General features: G+C 48.4%; 1 protein-coding gene across 1 annotated transcript in view; it reads left to right on the top strand.

Moving 5' to 3' along the window:
• The window catches only part of il17c (interleukin 17c), a 32,119-nt gene extending 23,605 nt beyond the window's left edge, over positions 1–8,514 (top strand). The window contains exon 3 of the mRNA XM_072466777.1: positions 8,160–8,514. Coding sequence (XP_072322878.1) covers positions 8,160–8,403 — 244 coding nt within the window. The 3' untranslated portion in view covers positions 8,404–8,514. The remainder of the gene's footprint in view (positions 1–8,159) is intronic.
• Positions 8,515–13,165: the final 4,651 nt, after the last annotated feature.

The following is a 13,165-nucleotide window of genomic DNA, read 5'->3' on the forward strand; positions in this document are numbered from 1 at the left end:
TCAGTGATTGGTCAGTGGCTGTTCAGTGATAGACAGTGATTGGTCAGTGATAGACAGTGATTGGTCAGTGATAGACAGTGATTGGTCAGTGATGGACAGTGATTGGTCAGTGATGGACAGTGATTGGACAGTGGCGGTCAGTGATTGTTCAGTGATTGGTCAGTGGCGGTCAGTGATTGTTCAGTGATAGACAGTGATAGGTCAGTGATGGACAGTGATGGACAGTGATGGACAGTGATGGACAGTGATGGACAGTGATGGACAGTGATGGTCAGTGATGGACAGTGATTGGTCAGTGATTGGTCAGTGGCTGTTCAGTGATAGACAGTGATTGGTCAGTGATAGACAGTGATTGGTCAGTGATAGACAGTGATTGGTCAGTGATGGACAGTGATTGGTCAGTGATGGACAGTGATTGGACAGTGGCGGTCAGTGATTGTTCAGTGATTGGTCAGTGGCGGTCAGTGATTGTTCAGTGATGGACAGTGATTGTTCAGTGATGGGTCAGTGGCGGTCAGTGATTGGTCAGTGATGGTCAGTGATCAGTGATTGGTCAGTGATTGGTCAGTGATGGACAGTGATGGACAGTGATGGACAGTGATGGTCAGTGATTGGTCAGTGATAGACAGTGATAGACAGTGATAGACAGTGATTGGTCAGTGATTGGTCAGTGATTGGTCAGTGATTGGTCAGTGATTGGTCAGTGATTGGCCAGTGATGGACAGTGATGGTCAGTGATGGACAGTGATTGGTCAGTGGCGGTCAGTGATTGTTCAGTGATAGACAGTGATTGGTCAGTGATGGACAGTGATTGTTCAGTGATTGGTCAGTGATGGACAGTGATGGTCAGTGATGGTCAGTGATGGACAGTGATTGGTCAGTGGCGGTCAGTGATTGGTCAGTGGCGGTCAGTGATGGACAGTGATGGACAGTGATGGGTCAGTGGCGGTCAGTGATTGGTCAGTGATGGACAGTGATGGACAGTGATGGACAGTGATGGACAGTGATGGACAGTGATGGGTCAGTGATAGACAGTGATGGGTCAGTGATGGGTCAGTGATAGACAGTGATAGACAGTGATAGACAGTGATAGACAGTGATAGACAGTGATAGGTCAGTGATGGACAGTGATGGACAGTGATGGACAGTGATGGACAGTGATGGACAGTGATGGACAGTGATGGACAGTGATGGACAGTGATGGTCAGTGATGGACAGTGATTGGTCAGTGATTGGTCAGTGGCTGTTCAGTGATAGACAGTGATTGGTCAGTGATAGACAGTGATTGGTCAGTGATAGACAGTGATTGGTCAGTGATGGACAGTGATTGGTCAGTGATGGACAGTGATTGGACAGTGGCGGTCAGTGATTGTTCAGTGATTGGTCAGTGGCGGTCAGTGATTGTTCAGTGATAGACAGTGATAGGTCAGTGATGGACAGTGATGGACAGTGATGGACAGTGATGGACAGTGATGGACAGTGATGGACAGTGATGGACAGTGATGGACAGTGATGGTCAGTGATGGACAGTGATTGGTCAGTGATTGGTCAGTGGCTGTTCAGTGATAGACAGTGATTGGTCAGTGATGGACAGTGATTGTTCAGTGATTGGTCAGTGATGGACAGTGATGGTCAGTGATGGTCAGTGATGGACAGTGATTGGTCAGTGGCGGTCAGTGATTGGTCAGTGGCGGTCAGTGATTGTTCAGTGATGGACAGTGATTGTTCAGTGATGGACAGTGATTGGACAGTGGCTGACAGTGATTGGTCAGTGGCTGACAGTGATTGGTCAGTGGCGGTCAGTGATTGTTCAGTGATAGACAGTGATTGTTCAGTGATGGACAGTGATTGGACAGTGATGGACAGTGATTGTTCAGTGATAGACAGTGATTGTTCAGTGATTGGTCAGTGATGGACAGTGATGGTCAGTGATGGTCAGTGATGGACAGTGATTGGTCAGTGGCGGTCAGTGATTGTTCAGTGATGGACAGTGTTTGGTCAGTGATGGACAGTGATTGTTCAGTGATGGACAGTGATTGGACAGTGGCTGACAGTGATTGGTCAGTGGCGGTCAGTGATTGTTCAGTGATAGACAGTGATTGGTCAGTGATGGACAGTGATTGTTCAGTGATGGACAGTGATTGGACAGTGATGGACAGTGATTGTTCAGTGATGGTCAGTGATTGACAGTGATTGGTCAGTGGCGGTCAGTGATTGTTCAGTGATGGACAGTGATTGGTCAGTGGCGGTCAGTGATTGTTCAGTGATGGACAGTGATTGGTCAGTGATTGGTCAGTGATGGACAGTGATTGGTCAGTGATGGACAGTGATTGGACAGTGGCGGTCAGTGATGGGTCAGTGATGGTCAGTGATGGACAGTGATTGGTCAGTGGCGGTCAGTGATTGTTCAGTGATGGTCAGTGATTGACAGTGATTGGTCAGTGGCGGTCAGTGATTGTTCAGTGATGGACAGTGATTGGTCAGTGATGGACAGTGATTGGTCAGTGATGGACAGTGATTGTTCAGTGATGGACAGTGATTGTTCAGTGATGGTCAGTGATTGACAGTGATTGGTCAGTGGCGGTCAGTGATTGTTCAGTGATGGACAGTGATTGGTCAGTGATGGACAGTGATTGGTCAGTGATGGACAGTGATTGGTCAGTGATGGACAGTGATTGGTCAGTGATGGACAGTGATTGGACAGTGGCGGTCAGTGATTGTTCAGTGATGGTCAGTGATTGACAGTGATTGGTCAGTGGCGGTCAGTGGCGGTCAGTGATGGACAGTGATTGGTCAGTGATGGACAGTGATTGGTCAGTGATGGACAGTGATGGACAGTGATTGTTCAGTGATGGACAGTGATTGGTCAGTGATGGACAGTGATTGGACAGTGGCGGTCAGTGATTGTTCAGTGATGGTCAGTGATTGACAGTGATTGGTCAGTGGCGGTCAGTGATTGTTCAGTGATGGACAGTGATTGTTCAGTGATGGACAGTGATTGGTCAGTGATGGACAGTGATTGTTCAGTGATGGACAGTGATTGGTCAGTGATGGACAGTGATTGGTCAGTGATGGACAGTGATTGGTCAGTGATGGACAGTGATTGGTCAGTGATGGACAGTGATTGGTCAGTGATGGACAGTGATTGGACAGTGGCGGTCAGTGATTGTTCAGTGATGGTCAGTGATTGACAGTGATTGGTCAGTGGCGGTCAGTGATGGACAGTGATTGGTCAGTGATGGACAGTGATTGGTCAGTGATGGACAGTGATGGACAGTGATTGTTCAGTGATGGACAGTGATTGGTCAGTGATGGACAGTGATTGGACAGTGGCGGTCAGTGATTGTTCAGTGATGGTCAGTGATTGACAGTGATTGGTCAGTGGCGGTCAGTGATTGTTCAGTGATGGACAGTGATTGTTCAGTGATGGACAGTGATTGGTCAGTGATGGACAGTGATTGTTCAGTGATGGACAGTGATTGGTCAGTGATGGACAGTGATTGGTCAGTGGCGGTCAGTGATTGTTCAGTGATGGTCAGTGATTGACAGTGATTGGTCAGTGGCGGTCAGTGATTGTTCAGTGATGGACAGTGATTGTTCAGTGATGGACAGTGATTGGTCAGTGATGGACAGTGATTGTTCAGTGATGGACAGTGATTGGTCAGTGATGGACAGTGATTGGTCAGTGATGGACAGTGATTGGTCAGTGATGGACAGTGATTGGTCAGTGATGGACAGTGATTGGTCAGTGATGGACAGTGATTGGACAGTGGCGGTCAGTGATTGTTCAGTGATGGTCAGTGATTGACAGTGATTGGTCAGTGGCGGTCAGTGATGGACAGTGATTGGTCAGTGATGGACAGTGATTGGTCAGTGATGGACAGTGATGGACAGTGATTGTTCAGTGATGGACAGTGATTGGTCAGTGATGGACAGTGATTGGACAGTGGCGGTCAGTGATTGTTCAGTGATGGTCAGTGATTGGTCAGTGGCGGTCAGTGATTGTTCAGTGATGGACAGTGATTGTTCAGTGATGGACAGTGATTGGTCAGTGATGGACAGTGATTGTTCAGTGATGGACAGTGATTGGTCAGTGATGGACAGTGATTGGTCAGTGATGGACAGTGATTGGTCAGTGATGGACAGTGATTGGTCAGTGATGGACAGTGATTGGTCAGTGATGGACAGTGATTGGACAGTGGCGGTCAGTGATTGTTCAGTGATGGTCAGTGATTGACAGTGATTGGTCAGTGGCGGTCAGTGATGGACAGTGATTGGTCAGTGATGGACAGTGATTGGTCAGTGATGGACAGTGATGGACAGTGATTGTTCAGTGATGGACAGTGATTGGTCAGTGATGGACAGTGATTGGACAGTGGCGGTCAGTGATTGTTCAGTGATGGTCAGTGATTGGTCAGTGGCGGTCAGTGATTGTTCAGTGATGGACAGTGATTGTTCAGTGATGGACAGTGATTGGTCAGTGATGGACAGTGATTGTTCAGTGATTGTTCAGTGATGGACAGTGATTGTTCAGTGATGGACAGTGATTGGTCAGTGATGGACAGTGATTGTTCAGTGATGGACAGTGATTGGTCAGTGATGGACAGTGATTGGTCAGTGATGGACAGTGATTGGTCAGTGATGGACAGTGATTGGTCAGTGATGGACAGTGATTGGTCAGTGATGGACAGTGATTGGACAGTGGCGGTCAGTGATTGTTCAGTGATGGTCAGTGATTGACAGTGATTGGTCAGTGGCGGTCAGTGATGGACAGTGATTGGTCAGTGATGGACAGTGATTGGTCAGTGATGGACAGTGATGGACAGTGATTGTTCAGTGATGGACAGTGATTGGTCAGTGATGGACAGTGATTGGACAGTGGCGGTCAGTGATTGTTCAGTGATGGTCAGTGATTGGTCAGTGGCGGTCAGTGATTGTTCAGTGATGGACAGTGATTGTTCAGTGATGGACAGTGATTGGTCAGTGATGGACAGTGATTGTTCAGTGATTGTTCAGTGATGGACAGTGATTGGTCAGTGATGGACAGTGATTGGTCAGTGATGGACAGTGATTGGTCAGTGATGGACAGTGATGGACAGTGATTGTTCAGTGATGGACAGTGATTGGTCAGTGATGGACAGTGATTGGACAGTGGCGGTCAGTGATTGTTCAGTGATGGTCAGTGATTGGTCAGTGGCGGTCAGTGATTGTTCAGTGATGGTCAGTGATTGACAGTGATTGGTCAGTGGCGGTCAGTGATGGACAGTGATTGGTCAGTGATGGACAGTGATTGGTCAGTGATGGACAGTGATGGACAGTGATTGTTCAGTGATGGACAGTGATTGGTCAGTGATGGACAGTGATTGGACAGTGGCGGTCAGTGATTGTTCAGTGATGGTCAGTGATTGGTCAGTGGCGGTCAGTGATTGTTCAGTGATGGACAGTGATTGTTCAGTGATGGACAGTGATTGGTCAGTGATGGACAGTGATTGTTCAGTGATGGACAGTGATTGGTCAGTGATGGACAGTGATTGGTCAGTGATGGACAGTGATTGGTCAGTGATGGACAGTGATTGGTCAGTGATGGACAGTGATTGGTCAGTGATGGACAGTGATTGGACAGTGGCGGTCAGTGATTGTTCAGTGATGGTCAGTGATTGACAGTGATTGGTCAGTGGCGGTCAGTGATGGACAGTGATTGGTCAGTGATGGACAGTGATTGGTCAGTGATGGACAGTGATGGACAGTGATTGTTCAGTGATGGACAGTGATTGGTCAGTGATGGACAGTGATTGGACAGTGGCGGTCAGTGATTGTTCAGTGATGGTCAGTGATTGGTCAGTGGCGGTCAGTGATTGTTCAGTGATGGACAGTGATTGTTCAGTGATGGACAGTGATTGGTCAGTGATGGACAGTGATTGTTCAGTGATTGTTCAGTGATGGACAGTGATTGTTCAGTGATGGACAGTGATTGGTCAGTGATGGACAGTGATTGTTCAGTGATGGACAGTGATTGGTCAGTGATGGACAGTGATTGGTCAGTGATGGACAGTGATTGGTCAGTGATGGACAGTGATTGGTCAGTGATGGACAGTGATTGGTCAGTGATGGACAGTGATTGGACAGTGGCGGTCAGTGATTGTTCAGTGATGGTCAGTGATTGACAGTGATTGGTCAGTGGCGGTCAGTGATGGACAGTGATTGGTCAGTGATGGACAGTGATTGGTCAGTGATGGACAGTGATGGACAGTGATTGTTCAGTGATGGACAGTGATTGGTCAGTGATGGACAGTGATTGGACAGTGGCGGTCAGTGATTGTTCAGTGATGGTCAGTGATTGGTCAGTGGCGGTCAGTGATTGTTCAGTGATGGACAGTGATTGTTCAGTGATGGACAGTGATTGGTCAGTGATGGACAGTGATTGTTCAGTGATTGTTCAGTGATGGACAGTGATTGGTCAGTGATGGACAGTGATTGGTCAGTGATGGACAGTGATTGGTCAGTGATGGACAGTGATGGACAGTGATTGTTCAGTGATGGACAGTGATTGGTCAGTGATGGACAGTGATTGGACAGTGGCGGTCAGTGATTGTTCAGTGATGGTCAGTGATTGGTCAGTGGCGGTCAGTGATTGTTCAGTGATGGACAGTGATTGTTCAGTGATGGACAGTGATTGGTCAGTGATGGACAGTGATTGTTCAGTGATTGTTCAGTGATGGTCAGTGATTGGTCAGTGGCGGTCAGTGATTGTTCAGTGATGGACAGTGATTGTTCAGTGATGGACAGTGATTGGTCAGTGATTGGTCAGTGATGGTTCAGTGATGGACAGTGATTGGTCAGTGATGGACAGTGATTGGTCAGTGATGGACAGTGATTGTTCAGTGATTGTTCAGTGATGGACAGTGATTGGTCAGTGATGGACAGTGATTGGTCAGTGATGGGTCAGTGATGGGTCAGTGATGGGTCAGTGATGGGTCAGTGATGGGTCACTGATGGGTCACTGATGGGTCACTGATGGGTCAGTGATGGGTCAGTGATGAGACCGTGATTGGTCAGTGATGGGACAGTGATGGGTCAGTGTTTGGTCACTGATTCATAGAATTTACAGTGCAGAAGGAGGCCATTCGGCCCATCGAATCTGCACCGGCTCTTGGAAAGAGCACCCTACCCAAGGTCAACACATCCACCCTATCCCCATGACCCAGTAACCCCACCCAACACTAAGGGCAATTTTGGACACTAAGGGCAATTTATCATGACCAATCCACCTAACCTGCACATCTTTGGACTGTGGGAGGAAACCGGAGCACCCGGAGGAAACCCACGCACACACTGGGAGGATGTGCAGACTCCGCACAGACAGTGACCCAAGCCGGAATCGAACCTGGTACCCTGGAGCTGTGAAGCATTTGTGCTATCCGCAGTGCTACCGTGCTGACCGTGATTGGTCAGTGGATGGACAGTGATTAGAACATAGAACATACAGTGCAGAAGGAGGCCATTCGGCCCATCGAGTCTGCACCGACCCATTTAAGCCCTCACTTCCACCCTATCCCCGTAACCCAATAACCCCTCCTAACTTGGTCAGTGATTGGACAGTGATTGGTCAGTAATGGACAGTGATGAGCAGTGTCTGGAAAGTGATTGGTCAGTGATGGTCAGTGATTAAGCAATGCTGGACAGTGGTGAGGGTGTCTGGACAGTGATTGGTCAGTGATTGGACAGTGATTGGTCAGTGTCTGGACAGTGATTGGACAGTGGTGAGTGTGTCTGGACAGTGATTGGACAGTGATTGGACAGGGGTGAGTGTGTCTGGACAGTGATTGGACAGTGATTGGACAGGGGTGAGTGTGTCTGGACAGTGATTGGACAGGGGTGAGTGTGTCTGGACAGTGATTGGACAGTGGTGAGTGTGTCTGGACAGTGATTGGACAGTGGTGAGTGTGTCTGGACAGTGATTGGACAGTTGTGAGTGTGTCTGGACAGTGATTGGACAGTGGTGTGTGTGTCTGGACAGTGATTGGACAGTGGTGAATGTGTCTGGACAGTGTCTGGACAGTGATTGGACAGTGGTGAGCAGTGTCTGGTTTGTGATGGATTTTGTTTCAATCTTTCTTTTTCCTCTCTCTGAACTCACTCTGTTTTTATTCTGATTGTAGGATTGATCACGACGAGAATCGATATCCTCCCAAATTGGCCTTTGCTCACTGCCTCTGTGACGGCTGTATTGATGCAGAGACCGGCGAGGAAACTCTCTCCTTAAACTCGGTACCTCTGGAACAGACCATGTTGGTCCTACAGCGGCAGACCTGCCCTGGCCACCCTGGGTGGTATAGCTTCAATCTGATGTACATCAAGGTGCCCATTGCCTGCACCTGTGTCCTGCCCAGAAACAGCCAGTAACCTCCTGTGGAGTCGTTAACTGCCCCCTCTGGGAGGGGTATTTACACTGACCCAGTACCGTGTTTCTTGTGAAATACACTCAATAATTTTATTATCTGACGTCCAGCTGGACAGAGAGCATTTACTTCAGGTTCCAGTCACCTCACATATTGGTGTGGGGGTCACTGTGATAGTCTGAACTTTAACCCCAATATCAACTGGACTGAGGGAGAGTGGGAGTGACTGAGGGAGAGTGGGAGTGACTGAGGGAGAGTGGGAGTGACTGAGGGAGAGTGGGAGTGACTGAGGGAGAGTGGGAGTGACTGAGGGAGAGTGGGAGTGACTGAGGGAGAGTGGGAGTGACTGAGGGAGAGTGGGAGTGACTGAGGGAGAGTGGGAGGGAGTGTGGGAGTGGACTGAGGGAGTGTGGGAGTGGACTGAGGGAGTGTGGGAGTGGACTGAGGGAGTGTGGGAGTGGACTGAGGGAGTGTGGGAGTGGACTGAGGGAGTGTGGGAGTGGACTGAGGGAGTGTGGGAGTGGACTGAGGGAGTGTGGGAGTGGACTGAGGGAGTGTGGGAGTGGACTGAGGGAGTGTGGGAGTGGACTGAGGGAGTGTGGGAGTGGACTGAGGGAGTGTGGGAGTGGACTGAGGGAGTGTGGGAGTGGACTGAGGGAGTGTGGGAGTGGACTGAGGGAGTGTGGGAGTGGACTGAGGGAGTGTGGGAGTGGACTGAGGGAGAGTGGGAGTGGACTGAGGGAGAGTGGGAGTGGACTGAGGGAGAGTGGGAGTGGACTGAGGGAGAGTGGGAGTGGACTGAGGGAGAGTGGGAGTGGACTGAGGGAGAGTGGGAGTGGACTGAGGGAGAGTGGGAGTGGACTGAGGGAGAGTGGGAGTGGACTGAGGGAGAGTGGGAGTGGACTGAGGGAGAGTGGGAGTGGACTGAGGGAGAGTGGGAGTGGACTGAGGGAGAGTGGGAGTGGACTGAGGGAGAGTGGGAGTGGACTGAGGGAGAGTGGGAGTGGACTGAGGGAGAGTGGGAGTGGACTGAGGGAGAGTGGGAGTGGACTGAGGGAGAGTGGGAGTGGACTGAGGGAGAGTGGGAGTGGACTGAGGGAGAGTGGGAGTGAGTGACTGAGGGAGAGTGGGAGTGAGTGACTGAGGGAGAGTGGGAGTGAGTGACTGAGGGAGAGTGGGAGTGAGTGACTGAGGGAGAGTGGGAGTGAGTGACTGAGGGAGAGTGGGAGTGAGTGACTGAGGGAGAGTGGGAGTGAGTGACTGAGGGAGAGTGGGAGTGAGTGACTGAGGGTGAGGGGGAGTGAGTGACTGAGGGTGAGGGGGAGTGAGTGACTGAGGGTGAGGGGGAGTGAGTGACTGAGGGTGAGGGGGAGTGAGTGACGGGATGGGGGAAGGGGATCTGTGACGGGATGGGGAGGGGGATCTATGACGGGAGGGGGCATTCTGCCCAGGGGGTGAGGGGGGGGGGTAATTGTGGGTAACTGTGTTGGGAGTGGCTGGTAACCTGGTGGAGTAAATTCTCTGTGACCCGCGGACTGGTTTTGTGTTAAATACGTGTGTATTTGAATCCAGTATGTCACTGTGTGGCTACTCGCAACATTTTAATTCATTATTTATTAAAAAGATGTTGATGTTTTAATTTATTCCGGTGTAAACAAGCAAGATGTTTATCTCCGAGATTTAATTTATAAATGAACTTTGTGTATTTATAATAATTTAAAGACAAAATGTCTGTTCATGTTGTGAAATCACAGCGTGCTGTCCTTCTGTGAGGGCTGTGATAGGATTTTCCAAACTGCTTTCTCAATGAAATATGAATACTTTATAATAAAGTACAGGATTGTGAATGGTTGGTGTTTTAATGCATAAAGCAAGGTGTAACAATATGGTTATTGTGTGAGAGATAAGGGGTTAACAATTTCATGTAACGGGCAGCACGGTGGCGCAGTGGTTAGCACCGCTGCCTCACGGCGCCGAGGTCCCGGGTTCGATCCCGGCTCTGGGTCACTGTCCGTGTGAAGTTTGCACATTCTCCCCGTGTTTGCGTGGGTTTCACCCCCACAACCCAAAGATGTCGTACAGTTCTGGTCACCGCATTATAGGAAGGACGTGGAGGCTTTGGAGCGGGTGCAGAGGAGATTTACCAGGATGTTGCCTGGTTGGAGGGAAAATCTTATGAGGAAAGGCTGATGGACTTGAGGTTGTTTTCGTTGGAGAGATGAAGGTTAAGAGGAGACTTAATAGAGGCATACAAAATGATCAGGGGGTTGGATAGGGTGGACAGTGAGAGCCTTCTCCCGCGGATGGAAATGGCTGGCACGAGGGGACATAGCTTTAAATTGAGGGGTAATAGATATAGGACCGAGGTAGGTTCTTTACGCAAAGAGTAGTGAGGCCGTGGAATGCCCTACCTGCTACAGTAGTAAACTCGCCAACATTGAGGGCATTTAAAAGTTTATTGGATAAACATATGGATGATAATGGCATAGTGTAGGTTAGATGGCTTTTGTTTCGGTGCAACATCGTGGGCCGAAGGGCCTGTACTGCGCTGTATTGTTCTATGTTCTATGTGCAGGGTAGGTGGATTGGCCACGCTAAATTGCCCCTTAATTGGAAAAAATGGGTACTCTAAATTTATTTTACAATTTCATGTATATACTTCTTACCACCAGATGGTGATCAGGAACAGTCACATATATATCACACGATGATCCTTGATTTGGGGAGAAGGTGTTTAGGTGTGAGATAGAGTAACTGCAGAACTCTCAAATAGACAACTAGAGTTATAGCATAGTTTAGTGGTTTCATAGAATCATAGAATTTACAGTGCAGAAGGAGGCTATTCGGCCCATCGAGTCTGCTCCGGCCCTTACAAAGAGCACCCTACTTAAGCCCTCATATCTACCCTATCCCTGTAACCCAGTAACCCACAGTTAACATTTTTTGGACACTTAGGGCAATTTATCATGGCCAATCCACCTAACCCGCAAATCTTTGGACTGTGGGAGGAAGCCGGAGCACCCGGAGGAAACCCACGCAGACACGGGGAGAACATGCAGACTCCGTACAGACTGTGACCAAGCCGGGAATCGAACCTGGGACCCTGGAGCTGTGAAGCAACTGTGTTAACCACTGTGCTACCGTGCCGCCCCTTTTCTCCGATTGCTCCAGTTTCCTCCCACAAGTCCCGAAAGACGTGCTTGTTAAGTGATTTGGACATTCTGAATTCTCCCTCAGTGTTTCCAAACAGGCGCTGGAGTGTGGCAACTAGGAGCTTTTCACAGTAACTTAATTGCGGTGTTAATGTAAGCCCGTTTGTTTCAATAATAAAGATTATTAAATTATTATTATTTATTTTAGCAACCTTATACTTAGGAATACAGTCACGTCTTATTTAAGTAGTGTTAATAAATCAGCTTTGTTAATTTACTTAGCTTGATGTTCTTTGTTCAACACTATGCATTCAAGACATCCAGACAAAGAAAACAGAGAATATCACATGGTACCAGGCGTGGTTCGTAAAGTATAATAGTAAGGTTTAGAGAGAAAGAAAAAATCTCTGTACAAAAAAAAACTTGCGAAGACCGAAAACAAAATCTCAACCTCACTCCGATCATAACAACCTCGTGGAAGCCAGTAGTGTCGGGGAAAAAAACTGCCCAGTCAAAACTTCAAGGAGGGTTTGCAGACTCCAAAGCAATTCAGGATATCGGGTGAAGTCGATGTAAACTGGAAAAATTTCAATTTCAAACAACAGTTTGAACTATATATCTCAGCCTTTAACCTCGATGTGGCCAATGATCAGCGAACGAAGGCACTGTTCCTAACAATGGCTGGTCCGCAAGCTTTAGAAATATTCAACACATTCCATTTTGAGAATGAGGTTGACAAAAATAACAAAGTTATCGAAATGTTCGACAGGGACTGTGAGCTTCAAATTAATGAAACTTCTGAACGATCTATATTCCGGAAAAGAGTTCAGGAAGCAGGTGAAACACTTTGACTGTTTCATTACTGATCTCAAGCTTAAAGCGCAGACCTGTAATTTGTCAGTATTATTCAACTCCTTTCTGCGTGATCAGATTGCATTCGGTATAAGAAACCAAAGGCTGCGTGAAAGATTGCTCAGGCAACAGAAATTAGCTAGAAGATGTTATGAATACGGATCGAGCAAGCAAACTTGCAAAACAAAACCAATATTCCGAAATGTTGGTCCATGAAAGTGGTGCGAAAATGAACAATGTGGTTCACTACCATAGAAAGCATCCTATCGGGCTGCATCACAGCCTGGTATGGCAACTGCTCGGCCCAGGACCGCAAGAAACTTCAGAGAGTCGTGAACACCGCCCAGTCCATCACACAAACCTGCCTCCCATCCACTGACTCCATCTACACCTCCCGCTGCCTGGGGAAAGCGGGCAGTATAATCAAAGATCCCTCCCACCCGGCTTACTCACTCTTCCAACTTCTTCCATCGCGCAGGAGATACAAAGTCTGAGAACACGCACGGACAGACTCAAAAACAGCTTCTTCCCCGCTGTCACCAGACTCCTAAATGACCGTTTTATAGACTGACCTGATTAATATTACACTCCTGGGGCTGGTTTAGCACAGGGCTAAATAGCTGGCTTTTAAAGCAGACCAAGGCAGGCAAGCAGCGCGGATTCAATTCCTGTACCAGCCTCGTGAACAGGCGCCGGAATGTGGCGACTAGGGGCTTTTCACAGTAACTTCATTTGAAGCCTACATGTGACAATAAGCGATTT

Source organism: Scyliorhinus torazame, chromosome 10, assembly GCF_047496885.1.
Source record: "Scyliorhinus torazame isolate Kashiwa2021f chromosome 10, sScyTor2.1, whole genome shotgun sequence".
NCBI classification, from domain to species: Eukaryota; Metazoa; Chordata; class Chondrichthyes; order Carcharhiniformes; family Scyliorhinidae; genus Scyliorhinus; species Scyliorhinus torazame.